Source organism: Jaculus jaculus, chromosome 10 (assembly GCF_020740685.1).
Source record: "Jaculus jaculus isolate mJacJac1 chromosome 10, mJacJac1.mat.Y.cur, whole genome shotgun sequence".
In the NCBI taxonomy this organism is placed as follows: domain Eukaryota; kingdom Metazoa; phylum Chordata; class Mammalia; order Rodentia; family Dipodidae; genus Jaculus; species Jaculus jaculus.
This window is the reverse complement of record NC_059111.1, coordinates 100,237,155-100,255,611: the sequence shown is the minus strand read 5'-3', so window position 1 is coordinate 100,255,611 and position 18,457 is coordinate 100,237,155. Positions and strand designations below refer to the sequence as shown.

General features: G+C 40.4%; 1 protein-coding gene and 1 non-coding gene across 2 annotated transcripts in view; one reads left to right on the top strand and one right to left on the bottom strand.

Moving 5' to 3' along the window:
- Nucleotides 1-4,305: 4,305 nt before the first annotated feature.
- On the top strand, nt 4,306-4,431 carry LOC123464300. Its single transcript, XR_006639527.1, has one exon. It is a non-coding gene; the product is annotated as a small nucleolar RNA SNORA26 (small nucleolar RNA).
- Nucleotides 4,432-4,817: 386 nt separating this feature from the next.
- Ttc26 (tetratricopeptide repeat domain 26) overlaps nt 4,818-18,457 on the bottom strand; it is a 50,609-nt gene continuing 36,969 nt past the window's right edge. Inside the window, exons 13-18 of the mRNA XM_012949360.2 lie at nt 18,139-18,227; nt 17,774-17,857; nt 15,431-15,500; nt 12,553-12,659; nt 6,412-6,545; nt 4,818-5,265 (exon numbers count right to left, since the gene is read on the bottom strand). Coding sequence (XP_012804814.2) covers nt 5,154-5,265; nt 6,412-6,545; nt 12,553-12,659; nt 15,431-15,500; nt 17,774-17,857; nt 18,139-18,227 — 596 coding nt within the window. The 3' untranslated portion in view covers nt 4,818-5,153. The remainder of the gene's footprint in view (nt 5,266-6,411; nt 6,546-12,552; nt 12,660-15,430; nt 15,501-17,773; nt 17,858-18,138; nt 18,228-18,457) is intronic.

The following is an 18,457-nucleotide window of genomic DNA, read 5'->3' as shown; positions in this document are numbered from 1 at the left end:
GGGACTAAAGGCATACACAACCATACCTGGACTTTTTTTTTTAGAAGTGACTTTTCAAAGGTACACTAGATATCAACTTAGGATGATCCTACTTCCAAGTTCACCAAGTAGAGTCCTAGCTTTTCCTTGCTCCCCTAGTATAATAAAAAGTATATTTTTCTAAGGTAGGGTCTTACTCTAACACAGGCTATCTGGGAACTTACTCTGTAGTTCCAGGGTGGCCTCAAACTCTCAGAGATCCTCCTACCTCTGAATCCCCAGTGGAGGGATTAACGGTATGTATCACCATGCCCAGCCTCGTGTGTGTCTGTGTCCCCTAATGTACCATCAGTTTGAACAGTCTGTGGGTCCTTGAGGGGAAGTTCATTCTTTGGCACCAGCCATATTAAAACTCTATTCCCACTTGCGAGGCAAAGGTAGGAGTATTGCCATGAGTTTGTGGCCACCCTGAGGCTACATAGTGGATTCCAGGTCAACCTGGGTTAGAGTGAGACCCTACCTCAAAAAACCAAAACAAGGGCTGGAGGGATGGCTTAGTGGTTAAGGCATTTGTCTGCAAAGCCAAAGGACCTAAGTTTGATTCCCCAGGACCCATGTTAGCCAGATGCACAAGAGGGCACACACGTCAGGAGTTCATTTGCAGTGGCTGGCACGTACATTCATTCGCTCTTTCTCTTCCCCTTTTTCTGTCAAATGAATAAATAAAAATAAAAGATTTTAAAAATTAAAACAAAACAAAACAGAAACCCCACTTTCCCTTCTTACTTGTGATAGGTAGATTACTGGCAGGCTTTACTCACATTTTTATTTCACCTTTCATGGACTCTCATCTGCTGCCACGATCATTATTGTGTCTTTGTTTTTCAAATATTGGTACTATTTTCTTTGTTGCATATTCATAACTGCAGTATCTTCATTGGAAAAAAGATCCTTTATCATTTAAAGTGTGTTTCTTTGACTTGCTTAATGATTTTGACCTGGATTCAACCTTGTTGATGGTGACACCTGCTCTCCTTTTATTTGCATTTGCCTAATTGTACTACTGCCCATCTTTTTATTGTTCACATTTATGCATCACTTTGTTCAGGGTAAAAGTAAATAGCCCAGAGTTCAATTTTGCTTTGCAATCCAATCTGCCACTTTTTAATAGGTGTCTTAAACCCATTTGCATTTTTTGATATGAGATATGTTTGAGCATAGACTTATCACATTATTTTATATCATTCTTTCTCCTTTAAACCATTTTAAAACTCCTCCATGAAAATATCTGTTTATTTTGTTCTGTGTCTTTCTTCTAGTGATTTAAACAAATGTTGTTGTATAATGAGATACATTTAAAATGGCCTTAATCCTCAATGTTTTTGACTGTTGTCTATGATATCTAAAGTATTTTCTTTCTTTTTTTCATTTATTTATTTGGTTTCTTCTTTCCTTTTTTTCAATTTTTTTTAAACAACTTATATGATTTTAAAAAATATCCCATGGTAATACCTTCCCTCACCCCACCCTTTCCCCTTTGAAACTCCATTCTCCATCATATCTCCTCCCCATCTCAATCAGTCTCTCTTTTATTTTGATGTCATGATCTTTTCCTCCTCTTATGATGGTCTTGTGTAGGTGGTATCAGGCACTGTGAGGTCGTGAACATCCAGGCCATTTTGTGTCTTTTTTTCTTTTTAAATATTTTTTCTTTTATCTTTTCCAGGTCGGATCTTGCTCTACCTCACGCTAACCTGGAATTCATCATGTAGTCTCAAAGTGGCCTTGAACTCACAGCAATCCTCCTACCTCTGCCTTCCGAGTGATGGGATTTAAGGCACCACCACACTGACTTATTTTCTCTTTTTCTACACCTTAATTTGCTATTATAAAATACTCATATACCTGTGATTAGATTTATCACCTTATGTGGTATCTTAAAGACCCCAATGTGCTGTTTTCTTTTTATTTATTTGAGAAAGACAGAAGCAGAGAGACAGAGAAAGAGGGTGGGCATGCCAGGGCCTTCAGCCACTGCAAATGAATTCCAGATGCATGTGCTACCTTGTGCATCCGGCTTATGCAGGTCCTGGGGAATTGAACCTGAGTCCTTTGTCGAACCTGAGTCCTTTGGTTTTGCAGGCAAGCGTCTTAACCACTAAGCCATCTCTCCTGCCCCATTGTGCTGCTTTCTCCCTTTCTGTTAAGAGTAAAAAATATTATTATTGCTTTCATATGTACCAATTTTCATCAGTTTTCTAGTGATCTCAATCTAATATTTGGGTTTGTTTTTCCTTTCTTTGTTTTTCCTTTGTGTTAATTTCCTATGTAAGCTAAGCTGCACTGTCTGTCTTGTTTGGCTACACATCTTTTTTAAAAGAAATTTAAAATATTTTATTTTTATTTATTTATTTACTAGAGAAGAGGGGGGGGAGAAGGAGGGAGGGAAATAATGGGCATACCAGGGCCTCTAGGCAATGCAAACAAACTACAGATACATGTGCCACCTTGTGCATCTAGCTTATGTGGGTATGGGGAAATCAAACCAAGGACCTTAGGCTTCACAGGCAAGTAAGTGTCTTAACCACTATGGCTATTCATCTTTAAGGAAGATGACTTTTCCTGGACCAGTTGCCTTGATGAATATGCATAGAGGGGGCCACACGGCTATGTACCTACCTAGCAGGCATTCGCTTCTGATTCAGAGTTTGGCATTTACTCTTTACCATCTCATTTGAGAAGCAGCTGGGAACTTTTCAAATGAGATCGCTACTGCAGCACAAAATGCTTTCTACAAAGATGGCTCATACCTCTTTGTTTTCCTGTCTCCTCTGCTTCTCAGAACTAAATTTCAGACATTTTATATGAAAATGTGCTGCATTTATCATACTGAACTCAAATATGAGGATTTAGTATTCACTCTCTCCATCCCTCTTACATGTATACACCTCCCAGTTCTAAACACATCTGGGTCAGCTTTTGGTTGAATCAGTGTTTGGTGCTGTGAATGTTAGTGCAGAATATCAAGAGAAAAACCCAGTAACAAAATTTAATTTGAATATAGTACAGTTGCATGTAATAATTCCTTTGAGGTACAAAAATAATTACAAAATACTTTTTTCCATTTGCAAGTAATATATACTACCGACATTAAATAGTTCATTGATGCTATAAACTGTACATGTATACTACATTCCCAAGCCTGGGCCTTCCTCTCCTGTGTTTTCCATTACATATGAAAAAAATCAGCCATGCAGCTTGAAACCCTGTCAAGACATTTTAGAAGTAGTTATACTTAATAACAGAATCAGATGTACTTCTCTTTAAACTAGTCTTTACATTTTTGGTTCAATCCTGGAGATTAAAAACATGTTTAAAAATCTAAAATTCTGGTGCATTTAGAATATACACCACTCCCCAAAGACAGGAAAATGTCAGGGGGAATGTTGAGTGTTAAATTCAACAAAAATTCAGTGGTGCACGCTTTAATCTCAGCACTCAGGAGGCAGAGGTAGGAGGATTACCGTGAGCTTGAGGCCAGCCTGGGACTCCAGAGTGAGCGCCAGATCAGCCTGAGCTACAATGAGACCCTATCTCAAAATGTCCTCCTCACCAAAAATTCACTTAAAAGTAAATCACCATCAATGAAAAAGTTTTTCCAAGTATAGGGAACTGAAATTGACAGCAATTAACTAGAAGACAAATTTAGTTACCATAAACAACTTAGAAGTTCCATCTGCTTTCCCACTACTGTTTCCTAGTATTTTAAGCAAGGTAAGTTTGTAAGAACAATTTCAGAATTATAGCAGGTTTTACCTGTTTCTTACCCACTTCATACCTTTCATGTTGAGAACTAATTCTTAAACAAGTAGGAACAACAGAATGGGAAACTGGAAGTTTTGGCATATGAAAATGATGAAGCTTGTTTCCTAAAATTCTGTTAGGCCAGTTTATTTTGCTCTGTGCTCTGGACTGATCCAATCAGAGCCTAATGTAAGAGACAGGACGCTGACCCTCCTCCTCACAGAGCGGGAGAACCTGGAGACCAATCAGAGGTGATGACTGTTTTCAGCCATTAGTCTTTTAGTTGCTTTTATTCTGGCTGGGTTCCTAACTCCTTCATCCACAGTGGGACACTATGGGTAAGAGGAAAATGGATGCAGTGTTTCTAGGAATTCTGACCCATCCATTCTCTATCTCTAGGATGGCTCTGCACATTCTAGACCTGTAACACTGGATGCCTTAAACTTACAGAAAAAAAAAAAAAAGGCATAGAAGCAAAGGGATTCTAATACATAAAACGTTGTAGATCTGTCACCCTTTCCTGTGCCCTTTTAAGGTTGCCACAGTACTTTAAGAGGCTAACACAGAAAGACAAAGGAAAGAAGTCTCCATAAAACCCAGAGAAGAGATGGCATACCTCCTCTCGGGATCCAGTCTGGAGTCACACATTAAAAAAAAAAAAAAAAAAGCTGTAGATCTGTTTGCTGAGAACACTCACTTGTGCAAAAGGTTTATATTATGAAAGCTCAGGAAAAATGAGGCTGGGATATAGCTGAAGAGGGAGAGTCCAGCTATTAGAGGGCCCTCAAAGGATCCTATGCAACCCATGGTTTATTATCTTCACATCAATAATTTTCCACTGTTTGTGCATATACACAATATATATATATATGTCATACATTTTCATAGTACCTTTTAAACTGTAGTGCTCAACTTACAACTTAGCAGCAGTTATTATATGCCTATTCTCTACTACTCCCCAATAAACTGGCATAATATACAGAGACAACAGACAGTAACAAAGCCATGGGGACTCTTTAGCATCAAGATCCTTGTTATTGCAGCTAGAAGAAATTTTTATGAAATGCTAACATGAAAAAAAGCTATGATGTTCTCCTCAGAGTCAGTAAATTACATGGTAGTTTTGGAAGAAAGGCACCAGATAAATCCAAAGTCTTATTGCTAGAAGGATCATACAGGGCTACAGCATAGACTGTGGGACATTGTCTAGCCAAATGGCTAGCTCTAAGCAAGTCAGTCACTGACCTTGAGGCTTGAAGAGCAAGGATGAAAATGTCAACCAAATAGAGACCTGTATCATAATCAACTTGAGGAAAATGAGTCCCAGTTTTCTGTCAGAGTGGAAGCTGGTCCTTGGGGTTGGGATGGTTTTAGATTGGCACTCTGTTTTCTTTGGCCCATTTCTTCATGATTCGGATGATGTACTCTACTTGGGTGTTACCTGTGCTCCTCAATAAATGGAGCACTTCTCGAAGGGTCTCTCTGACAAAAAGATTTGAAAGTACAATAAATGTTTCAATAAAAAATGAAAATTAGGGGGCTGGAGAGATAGCTTAGCAGTTAAGGCGCTTGCCTGAAAAGCCAAGTCAAACCCAGGTTTGACTCCCCAGGACCTACGTAAGCCAGATGCACAAGGGGGTGCATACATTTGGAGTTTGTCTGTAGTGGCTGGAGGCCCTGGAGCACCCACTTTTTCCCTTTAGCTGCCTATTTCTGTATCTCTCTCCCTCAAATAAATAAAAATGACATATTTTTAAAAAATGAAACTTAGCACACAACTTTATCCTGTACTTCTAGTAAGGCATTTGTGGTAGTATTTTCCTCTACTGTGTATTAACAACCAATTAAAAATGTCCTGGCTCTCCGTCTTATACTGGCAGAGTAAAATGCACATTCTGTGAAATCTTCCTCATCAAACCAAGTTTTCCTTGTTTGTCTATAACCTAGCCATCTAATACACACTTTTTTTTTTTTTTTTTGAGGTAGTGTCTCACTCTAGCCCAGCCTGACCTGGGAATTCACTCCTATCACTGCCTCCTGAATTTATTAAAGGTGTGAGCAATTTTCCTTTCCTTTGGTTTTTTGAGCTAGGGTTTCACTCTAGCCCAGGATGACCTGGAATTCACTATGTAGTCTCAGGGTGGCTCGAGCTCACAGCAATCCTCATACCTCTGCCTCTCAAGTGCTGGGATTAAAGGTGTGTGCCACCACAGCTGGCTTTCATATGTGAATTTTTTACCAATTAACATTTTTACCATTTGAAAACATCTTTGTAGCCCATGCTCTAGTAAAAAAAAAAAAAAAAATTCCACCCATACTCATACAAACAACCCTAATAAAACTCAGTAGGCCACACAGTCACACACACACTCACACACACAAAACAACAAAAATAAAAAAAACAGACATCAGACTAGTTGAAAAGAATAAAGGGGTTCAGTGGGAATTAGTTCTCAACATGAAAGAAGGTAATGGGGGTATATATGATCAAAATATATTCATGTATAAAAATTATCAAGAAATAAAACTTTCTAACTTTGAGTTTTCAGAAGATACCATCCCAAAAAGCAAGGATTTTCCCTCACATAGTGGCAAGGGGGTAGAGGCGAAGTCTTCTTGTTTACTTACTTGGGTTCTCTCCCAGCTAAGATCATCTGGAAAATGCCCACACAGGCACCCCTTTTGCCTTCCCAGTATTCCGGGTTGGGATCCAGCCGCTCTAGGACATCAAAAGCTTTGGCTGAATAGTAAAACTGGCCCATCTGAGTGGAAGAAAATGTGCAAATACTTCTGTTCAAAAGACTGTACAGAGTGAAACTAAACATGCACATAGCATGAAACAGAACTATCTCAAGTAAGTGTATGAATGATAACATTTTTGGTTAGTAACTTGGAAAATTTTCATTCTAAACTAAAAGGAAACCACAGTTTAAGTCATGTTAAGCCAGTTTATATTCATTTAGTTTTCAATAGTATATAATATTTTTCTGCATATAGTCAAGTCATGCTCCCATCAACATATTCATTAATCTATATTCTAATCTTGTCAATAAACACTGATGACTTATTTAACTGGGTATTTTTCAAGATTTTTTAATACACTTTTTTTTTTTTTTTTGAAATAGGGTCTCACTCTAGTCCAGGCTGATCTGGAATTTACTGTATAGTCTCATGGTGAACTTGAATTCACAGCAATCCTCCTATCTCTGCCTTCCAAATGCTGGTATTAAAGGTGTATTTCACCATGCCCAACTTCTTTTTTGTTTCTTATTCTTTTTTTTTTTTTTAAATATTTATTTATTTATTGGGTTTTTCAACACAGGGTCTTACTCTAGTCCAGGCTGACTGGAATTCAGTATGCAGTCTCAGGCCGGCCTCAAACTCACAGCAATCCTACTTCTGTTTCCCAAGTGCTCAGATTAAAGGTGTGTGCCAACATGCCCAGCCCCAATTGTGTGTGTGTTTAAAATATATTTTATTTTTTTTTAATTTTATTTATTTATTTCTTTGAGAGTGACATACACAGAGAGAAAGACAGATAGAGGGAGAGAAAGAATGGGTGCGCAGGGCTTCCAGCCTCTGCAAACGAACTCCAGACGCGTGCACCCTCTTGTGCATCTGGCTAACGTGGGACCTGGGGAACCGAGCCTCGAACCGGGGTCCTTAGGCTTCACAGGCAAGCGTTTAACCGCTAAGCCATCTCTCCAGCCCTAAAATATATTTTATTTATTTGATAGAAAGAGAGAGAGAGAATGAGCGTGCCAGGAGAATGAGCTTGCCAGGGCCTCCAGGCACTGCAAACGAACTCCAGATGCATGTGCCCCTTGTGCATCTGGCTTACGTGGGTACTGGGACACTGAACCAGATCCTTTGGTTTTGCAGGCAAATGCCTTAACCGCTAAGCCATCTCTCCATCTCCCAATTATGAGTTTTTTGCTATTTGTATATATGATGCTATGCAAGTGCTGTACAATTGAGGTCCATAACGAGGTAGAGAGAGAGAGAGAAGATAGAGGTGGGCCTGAGAAACCAGGGAAAGGGTCCTGGCCTAAGGGTTTTCCTTTGGTTTTTGTTTTTCGAGGTAGGGTTTCACTCTAGCCCAGGCTGACCTGGAATTCACTATGGAGTCTCAAGGTGGCCTTGAACTCACGGCGATCCTCCTACCTCTGCCTCCCGCATGCTGGGTTTAAAGGTGTGTGCCACTATGCCCTGCCTGGCCTAAGGTTTTCTGGTGGACAAGGGTGAGGTCAGGGCGAGGGTGACTGAACTAAAGCCAATCTTGTATGATTGGTTACCCAGTGGAAGCTGGATGTGGTGGCACATGCCTTTAATCCCAGTACTCAGGAGGTAGAGGCAGGAGGACTGCTGTGAGTTTGAGGCCACCCTGAGATTACATAGAGAATTCCAGGTCAGCCTGTGCTAGAATGACACCCTATCCCTCCCCCCCGCCGCCCCGAAAAAGAAAAGAATTATTCAGTGGAACCAAAGTAGGAAGTCCCAAACTTTCTTATCTTTTGTGCCCATGTGGGGCAGGAGGAGAAGAGGGCATGAGACTTCAAAGGTCTCTGCAATCAAGCATCAGGAAATGAATCAGGCCCTCATTAGTTTCTATGTATTACTGATAGTATTCTATGATGGACCAGTGTGTTGAACCACTCACCTATTGGACTTTCTACTGCTTCCAGTGTGAAGCTAGTACAGAGAATGTTATAAAAGTTTGTTTTGGGGCTGGAGAGATGACTTAGCGGTTAAGTGCTTGCCTGTGAAGCCTAAGGACCCCGGTTTGAGGCTCAGTTCCCCAGGTCCCACGTTAGCCAGATGCACAAGGGGGCGCACACGTCTGGAGTTCGTTTGCAGAGGCTGGAAGCCCTGGCGTGCCCATTCTCTCTCTCTCCCTCTATCTGTCTTTCTCTCTGTGTCTGTCGCTCTCAAATAAATAAATAAATAAATAAAATTTTTTAAAAAAGTTTGTTTTTGAGGAAGCAGGTTTTCATTTCTCTAGGATAAATACACAGAAGTGTAATTACAGGGTCATGTGGAAAGGTTATGCTTCTTTGTCAAGGATGCAGCCAAAACTATGCTATATAGTCTTTCCATCCTTTTACTTTTGACCTATTCCATATATTGACATTAATTAATTTATTTATTTATTAGAGGCAGAGAAAAGGACAGAGAGAGGGAGAATGGATGAGCCAGGGCCTCTAGCCACTGCAAATGAACTCCAGATGCATGTGCCACCATGTGCCTATGTGGCTTATGTGGGACCTGGAGAATCGAACCTGGGTCCTTAGGCTTCACAGGCAAGTAAGTGCCTTAACTGCTAAGCATCTCTCCAACCCGACATGACTTTCTTATTTATTTCTTCTCCTTCCCTTCGTCACTGTCCTCATGATCCTCCTTCTTCAGCTTCCTGGGGGCTGGGATCATAGGTATGAGTCACGATGTCTGGCTTAGAGGTGAATTTCTTACAGACAGCTTCATTTTACACACTGTCAATAACTGCTAAGCTATGGGTTTGTAACATTTATACATAATGTATTATTGATGTGTTTGGACTTAATTCTGCCATTTTTCTTCTCATTTGTTGTCTCTTTCTTCTGGACAAGGATCTCTTCTACATATCCTTGAAATAGGCAAGTGGAGAAAGATATGACTCTTTGATTCCCTCAGAAGGAAGAAAAGTGAAGCATGTTTTGACTTCTCTAACCTACATGTCCTCTTCCTGCTACTTCCATGCTGCAATCCATCTTAGCTACGACTTTACAATGAAGGACTTTGCTTCCAGTTTTAGACTACTAGAAATAAAGCTGCTACTCGCATTTGTGTGTTTAAATTTGTGCTATTCATATTAGTACGTTTGTGCAGACATAGGCTTTCATTTCTCTGCATAAAAGTATAGGTGTGCAATTTCTAGGCTGCATGGCAAATGTGTGTTTGCATCAGGCTTCTAGTGAGCCTTCAAACTAGTGGGTGATTGTGGTACCACTTAAGACATGAGATGGTGCTAAATTGTTTTATTATTTTTATTTATTTATTTATTTGACAGAGAAAGAGAGAGAGAAAAAGAGAGACGGAGAAAGAGAATGGGTGCACCAGAGCCTCCAGCTACTGCAGATGAACTCTAGATGCATGTGCCATATTGTGCATCTGGCTTACGTGGGTCCTGGGGGAATTGAACCTGGGTCCTTTGCCTTTGCAGGCAAGAGTCTTAACCTCCAAGCCATTCTTCCAGCCCCTAAATTGTTTTTCAGAGTGCTCATCTTCCTTTGATCTTAACTTCTTATCTCCTCTACAGCCTATTTCAAAACTGCCCTTGCTTCCTTCTTTCCTTTCTTTTTTTTCTTTTTCTTCTATCTTTCTTTCTTACGACTTTTTGAGATAGGGTTTCACTCTAGCCCAGGCTGATATGGAATTCACTATGAATTCTCAGGGTGGCCTCGAACTCATGGAGGTCCTCCTACCTCTGCCGTCCGAGTGTTAGGATTAAAAGCGTGCACCACCATGCCCAGCTATCCCTGCTTTCTTGAATTTATTGAATGGCTTCTCTTCCTCTCTCTACAGATTTATTTTTGCACTTTCTTCACCACCCCCAAATTCAAAACATCGTTTTCCCTTTTAAATTAGCACCCCATTTTCCTCCTATCCTCAGTGTCAGGTTTCTAACGGCTATATGATTCATGTCCCACTCAGTTTCCCTACCTTCCACTGTTGCCTTGGGCCTCACACATTTCTACCTGGCTGCTGATATGACTGTCTCCTTCCTTAGCATTTGACAAGGAGGAGCAAGAAAAAGAGTGATGGAAAGTACTGTTTTCTCTCCTGGTTTCTTTTTTTTCTTTTTCTTTTCTTTTTTTCTTTCTTTCTTTCTTTCTTTTTTTTTTTTTTTTTTTTTTTTTTTGAGGTAGGGTCTCACTCTAGCTCTCAGGCTGACTGGAATTCACTATGTAGTGAATTCAGGGTGGCCTCAAACTCACAGCGATCCTCCTACCTCTGCCTCCTGAGTGCTGAGTGCTGGGATTAAAGGCGTGCGCCACCACACCCAGCTCTGTCCAGGTTTCTTTTTCTTTTCTTTCTTTCTTTCTTTCTTTCTTTTTGGCTTTTCGAGGTAGGGTCTCACTCTGGTCCAGGCTGACCTGGAATTAACTCTGTAGTCTCAGGATGGCCTTGAACTCATGGCGATCCTCCTACCTCTGCCTCCCGAGTGCTGGGATTAAAGGCATGCACCACCACGCCCGGCTCTCTCCAGGTTTCTTACACACTATTACTAGTATTTGTCTCTTTCTGAGATGTAAGTCTATTGTGTTCCTGAAGCAAATCTCTTGCCTTAGACTCCCAAGTGCTGAGACCACCAGCATTCTCAATTATTTTCTTTCCTCTATGCTCTTTTATTCATTATTTCTATTTTTAGCACTTAGAACCTGGTTTTCCCATGGATCCTCATATTTCCTGTTAGTCTCCCTCACTCTCTGGTACTCTTACTGATCACTACTGTAACTTTTTTTTTTTTTTTTTTTTTTTGAGACAGGGTCTCCCATTGTGGCTCAGGTTGGCCTTAAACTTAAAATCCTTCTGCCTTTGCCTCTTGAGTGCTGGGATTACAGATGTTTGTTATAACAGGTTTCAAACTATTAACTCCTGAAACTCTATTTCTTTTTAAAAAATATTTTATTTTTATTTATTTATTTGAAGCGAGAGAAAGGGAGATAGAAATAGGCAGGGAGAGACAGACAGACAGAGAGAGAGAGAGAGAGAGAGAGAGAGAGAGAGAAAATGGGCATGCCAGGGCCTCCAGACATTGCAAACGAAACCCAGATGCATGCACCCCCTGTGTATCTGGCTTACACAGGTCCTGGGGAGACAAACCTGGGTCCTTTGGCTTTGCAGTCAAGCGCCTTAACCGCTAAACCATCTCTCTAGCCCCTGATACTCTAATTCTATTTTTCACATGAATATCTGAGCTCTAAACTCATTCTGACAATTTCCTACTTATCTCTGTTAAGAGCCTCAGTGACAGTTCACATTTCGTATCTCTAAAACTGAAATATTTTTCTGGATTTCCATGTTTCCTTTCCATTCAGTTCCCCTGATTTACTTAACCAAATCAAGGTAAACTATTATTATCAAATTTCCAATGTCTTGAAGTCTTTTCCCCAATAGTTCCTGTTTAAAAAATTTTACAAGATTTATTTTTATTTATTTCTTAGAGACAAGAGAGGAGAGAAAGAGACAGAGAGAATGGGCACGTCAGGGCCTGTACCCACTACAAACAATACATGTGCCATCATGTGCATCTGGCTTGTGTGGGACCTGGAGGAGTGAACCTGGGTCCTTAGGCTTCACAGGCAAGCGCCTTAACTGCTAAGCCATCTCTCCACCGACCCCCCTTTTTTAAAAATAATGATTCACTTTGAAATAAGTGGCTGCTGATTAGCTAAGCACTACACTCTACTTACCTGACATTTTCCTATCTTTTAGACAAGATGAATTATTCCAAAAATAAGGACTTCTAGATTTTGAGGTTAAGATTTTGTTTTGTTTTGCTTTTTGAGGTAGAGTCTCGCTCTAGGCCAGGGTGAATTGGAATGTACTATGTAGTCTCAAGCTGGTCTTAAACTCACAGTGATCCTCCTACCTACCTCTGCCTCCCAAGTGCTGGGATCAATACAAACCTTCCCACTAATAACTAGCTAGTTTCTAGGACACTGTTTCCTAATATTTAACCAAATCAGCAATGTGACTCTGATCTCACACACAGTCACACAAACTCACCTTGTAACAGTCATTAGCAATAAGCTGTAGTAGACTAAAGGACTCGCCAGAAGTTTCCATCTTGAGATAAAGCTCCCAGGCTAATCTTGGTTTCTTATTCATGATATCTACAAGAGGGAACAAAATTTTATGCAGTATTTGTCCATCTCTCTATAATCTATCTGTAAGACAATACATTACTGTGTTAAAAAGAATGTCTTCAAACTTCAGATCCCTCAGCCTCAAACCCCCCAAGTGCCAGAATTATAGACTATTCCATCAAACCCAGTTTAGGTGTTTTTTTTTTTTTTTTTTTTTTTTTTTTTAAATTTTTTTTTTTTTTAATTTATTTATTTGAGAGCGACAGACACAGAGAGAAAGACAGATAGAGGGAGAGAGAGAATGGGCGCGCCAGGGCTTCCAGCCTCTGCAAACGAACTCCAGACGCGTGCGCCCCCTTGTGCATCTGGCTAACGTGGGACCTGGGGAACCGAGCCTCGAACCGGGGTCCTTAGGCTTCACAGGCAAGCGCTTAACCGCTAAGCCATCTCTCCAGCCCCAGTTTAGGTGTTTTTAATTTTTTTTTTTTTTAATTTTTTTTTGGTTTATTTTTATTTATTTATTTGAGAGCAACAGACAGAGAACGAGGCAGAGAGAGAGAGAGAGAGAGAATGGGCGCGCCAGGGCTACCAGCCACTGCAAACGAACTCCAGACGCGTGCGCCCCTTGTGCATCTGGCTAACGTGGGACCTGGGGAACTGAGCCTCGAACCGGGGTCCTTAGGCTTCACAGGCAAGCGCTTAACCGCTAAGCCATCTCTCCAGCCCAAGGTGTTTTTAATTTAATTTAATTTAATTTAATTTATTTCAGAGAGAGAGAGAATGATCACATCAGGGCCTCCAGCCACTGCAAATGAACTCCAGACATATGCACCACCTTGTGCATCTGGCTTACATGGGTTCTGGGGAATCAAATCAAGGTCCTTTGGCTTTGAAGGCAAAGGCCTTAACTGCTAAGCCATCTCTCCAGCCCGTGTTTTGTTTTAAAATAAACAAGAAATAATTAAAAAGCCGGGTGTGGTGGCACACGCCTTTAATCCCAGCACTCAGGAGGCAGAGAGGTAGGAGGATCGCCATGAGTTTGAGGCCACTCTGAGAATACAGAGTGAATTCTAGGTCAGCCTGGGTTAGAATGAGACCTTACCTCGAAAACCCAAAAAAATAAATAAATAAAAAATAATCATTGTATTTTTTTTAATTTTTTTTTTTTTTTATTTGAGAGCGACAGACAGAGATAGAAAGACAGATAGAGGGAGAGAGAGAATGGGCGCGCCAGGGCTTCCAGCCTCTGCAGACGAACTCCAGACGCGTGCGCCCCCTTGTGCATCTGGCTAACGTGGGACCTGGGGAACTGAGCCTCGAATGGGGGTCCTTAGGCTTCACAGGCAAGCACTTAACCGCTAAGCCATCTCTCCAGCCCAATTATTGTATTTTTTTATTCTGTGGATTTGGATTTATATTTCAAAAAATAATTTTTTTTTTTCGAGGTAGGGTCTCACTTTGGCCTAGGCTGACCTAGAAATCACTATGTAGTCTCACGCTAGCCTTGAACTCATAGTGATCCTCCTACCTCTGTCTCCAAAGTGTTGGGATTAAAGACATGCACCACCATGCCCAGCCTCCAAAAATAGTTTTAAAGTGGTAATCAGAGCTGGAGAGATGGCTTAGCAGTTAAGGTGCTTGCCTGTGAAGTTGAAGTACCTGGAGTTATTCCCCACTACCCACATAAACCAGATGCACAAGGTGGCACATGCATCTGGAGTTTGTTTACAGTGGCTGGAGGCCCTGGCAGGCCCATTCTCTCATTATCTTCCTCTTTCAAATAAATAAAAATAGTAATTAGTAGCAATTGAGCTAGCTCCCTATACAAATTCTACCATACTTAAAATAGTCAAGGGGTATGGTGGTGCATGCCTTTAATCCCAGCCTCTGAGAGGCAGAGATAGGATGATTCCTTTGAGTTCGAGGCCAACCTAGGACTACAGAGTGGTTGCAGGTCGTCCTGGGCTACAGTGAGACTCTACCTTGGGGAAAAAAAAAAAAAAAAAAAGAAAAATATTCAAGGGACTGAGGAGATGGTTCAGCAGTTAAAGGTGCTTCATTTGTAGCAGCAAGAAGCCTAGTGAGCCCATTCTCATATTCTCTCTCTCATAAATAAATAAATAAACTTAAAAAAAATTATAAAAATCTTCAAGCCAGATCTGGTGATTCATGCCTTTAATCCTAGCACTCACTCTTTCTCCTTTTCTTTCCTCTCTCTTAAATAAATAAATAAATAAATTTAAAAAATTCAGCCAGGTTTGGTGGTGCATGCCTTTAATCCCAGCACTCGGGAGGCAGAGGTAGGAGGATCACCATGAGTTCAAGGCCACCCTGAGACTACATAGTGAATTCCAGGTCAGCCTGGACTACAGTGAGACCCTACCTCAAAAAAAAAAAAAAAAAAAATTACAATAAGAAGAAAGAGAGAAAGAAACAGATTACAGGTTATATAGTGCACAAAAATTACATTTTGACATACTGTCACTTTTTAGGCTTGAAAAATGAAAAGGTAAAATCAATGTGACAGTACTGTGTCACAAGCAACACAGAGTCTGAAAGCTTTAATAACGCAAAGGAAGAACCTGACACCTTTCTAGAATGTAAGCCGTACATCACTGCTGAATGGAGGAAGTATTCATGGGATAATATACATGCCACGTTTACAAGGAACCTCTTCTAAAGTCACATAAGCAAGCTTTAATTTCAGTTTACTCATGCTACATAACAAAACAAGAAAATAAGCTTATGGAATGTTTAATGTAAAAGAAAAGTCCTATGTGACATTAAAGAACACTCACAGCACCGAGCTAACCAACTGAGGTAAATGTAATCATTTTTTAACTTCTCATTTTGAATCAAGAGGAACACCTGAAACAAGAGGAAAGAAAAAGAAAACAAACATGAGGTCGGTTTTGCAATAAAAATAACTATCAGGTTGCCCTAAGCTGACGATATTGTGACCTTTTAGATTAATAACAAAATTGAAGAATTCAATTACTTTTAGATTATTCCAACAAATCAATTTATGGAATTTGAAGACAGGATATTGGTTAGTCCTGAAGGAAGGGCACTGACCTAAAAAGAAGGTGAGAAATTGGGTTACTAGAATCTGAGTATTGGTTATAGGAATTATGGTCAAGTAGAACGTTCATGACATATACTTTTCTTCTGTGTATATGCATTGTATATGTCTGATGTGTAGTGTACAGGTGTGTGTGCAGATGGCTGTGCCCCATGCATGTGTGTGGAGAGGCCAGAGGAGAATGTCAGATGTCTTCTTATTGCTCATCTGTATATTTCCTTGAAACAGGGTCTCTCCTTCAATCCAGAGCTGCTGTCAGTCAGCAAGCCCCAGCAAGTCTCAGGTGTCCACCACCACTCCACTTGGACAGGGTTACATATGTGCATGTCCACACCCAGCTTTTCATGTGGGTTGTAGTGAGCCAAACCTGGTAGTCACAAGCCTGAAAGACTTTGAGGCTTAAGCTCTTGATGGGTGAACCGTCTCCTCCCTAGCCCTTCTTATATACTTTTTGCACATATGTTATACTTGTATAAAATGTATCAAAAGGACAATATTAATGATTATAAAATGTATGTTTATTCACATTGTACTTTATAATGTTATACAAAACAAAGCAAAGTTGGGGCTGGAGAGATGGCTTAGTGGTTAAGCGTTTGCCTGTGAAGCCTAAAGACCCTGGTTCGAGGCTTGTCTCCCCAGAACCCACGTTAGCCAGATGCATAAGGGGGTGCACATGTCTGGAGTTCGTTTGCAGTGACTGGTGGCCCGGGCGCACCCATTCTCTCTATTTCTCTCTATCTGCTTCTTTCTCTGTCTGTTGCTGTCAAATAAATAAATTAAAATTAAAAAAAAATTAAATTACTTTAAAAAATAACAAAGCAAAGTTGTTTTCTGTTTGTTTGTTTTGTTTTTTGAGGTAGGGTCTCACTCTAGCTCAGGTTGACCTGGAATTCACTATGTAGTCTCAGGGTGACCTTGAACTCATGGTGATCCTCCTACCTTTGCCTCCCAAGTGCTGGGATTAAAGGCATGTGCCACCACGCCTAGCTAAAGCAATCTTGTTTTTTGTTTTTGTTTTTGTTTTTTTTTCCAGGTAGGGTCTCGCTGACCTGGAATTCACTATGGAGTCTCAGGGTGGCCTCGAACTCTCGGTGGTCCTCCTTCCTCTGCCTCCCGAGTGCTGGGATTAAAGGCATGTGCCACCATGCACAGCCAAAAGCAATCTTTAATAGTCCTTTTATTTTAGTGAGAAGTGGCTAAGGATGCTTCTAGATATAAACATTCAAATGCCTTCAAAAGTATCATCACTGGGGCTGGAGAGATGGCTTAGCAGTTAAGGAATTTGTCTGCAAAGCCAAAGGATCTCGGTTTGATTCTCCAGGACCCACATAAGCCAGATGCACAGGAGGTGCATGTGCCCGTAGTTCGTTTGCAGTAGCTCCATGCTCTGGTGCACCCATTCTCTTTCTCAAATAAATAAATATATTTTTAAAAAGCATCATCAACATTATCATTATTATTTCAAATACTTTATTATTATTTATTTGCAAGAAAGAGGCAGTGAGAGAGAAAGAATGGGGGCGCTAGGACCTCCAGCCATTGCAAACACGTGTCACCTTGTGCATCTGGCTTACGTGTGTCCTGGGAAGTCAAACTTGGGTCCTTTGGCTTTGCAGGCAAATGCCTTAACTGCTAAACCATCTCTCCAGCCCCTCTCCCCCACCTTTTTTTTTTTTTTTTTTTTGGTAGGGTCTTACTCTAACCCAGGCTGACCTGGAATTCACTGTGTGGTTTCAGGGTGGCCTTGAACTCATGGCAATCCTCCTACCTCTGCCTACCAAGTGCTGGGATTAAAGACATGCACTTGGTTCAAGTATAATTAGTTTAAAGAAAAAAAAAAATGAAGCAGGGGCTAGGAAGATGGCTATAGATAAAGGTACTTGCTTGCAAAGTCTGATGCCCACAGTTCAATTCTCAACCCACCCACATAAACCAGAATGTAGTGGTAAAGGCCCTGGCAAACACTCACACACAAACACACACACAAATACACACACAGAGAATACAAATAAAATAGTACAAATAAACAATATTTAAAGCAAAAGCAGATATTCACCTCTTCACCCTCACTGGTATTGCCTGTTGCCGCTTTGGCTTGGGCATAATTAAAATTAAAGATGTCATCGTTATAGAAGTAACTCTGAAAAACATGCCAAAAGCAGGTCACATTAATATACCTTATTATTACATTAATATACATTAATTTATAAAATATAAAATAATCAGTTATACATTAAAAACAATCTGAAAGAATTAGACTAATTCCTTGATGTTACTAATGCCATTAGAGGAAAAGGTAGGAATATTGTAACTTTTTTTTGTAGTCTTGGCTGGTCTCAAACTCTACTCTCTTAGCTATCATGCTGACATACCATATATCATAATTCATACATCAAGTCACATAGATAATTCTATCCTGACCTTAAATGAGTTGAGGTAAATCAAGACATCATCAAATTGTTTAAGCAGGAAAAAACAGGAAGCCATGCACTGCCTCCCTGGTATTGTATCTGAAATAGAGGAGGAAAGGAAACCTTTAGATTCATGAAATGAAAAATTATCTTAAAATTGTCTTAGTTAAAACTTGAGTTATTGCAAGCTAGATGTGACCTCAAAACAAAAACAAAAACAAGATTGCTTTAGCCAGGCGTGGTGGCACATGCCTTTAATCCCAGCAGTTGGGAGGCAGAAGGACTGCCATGTATTCGAGGCCACCCTGAGAGTACATAGTGAATTCCAG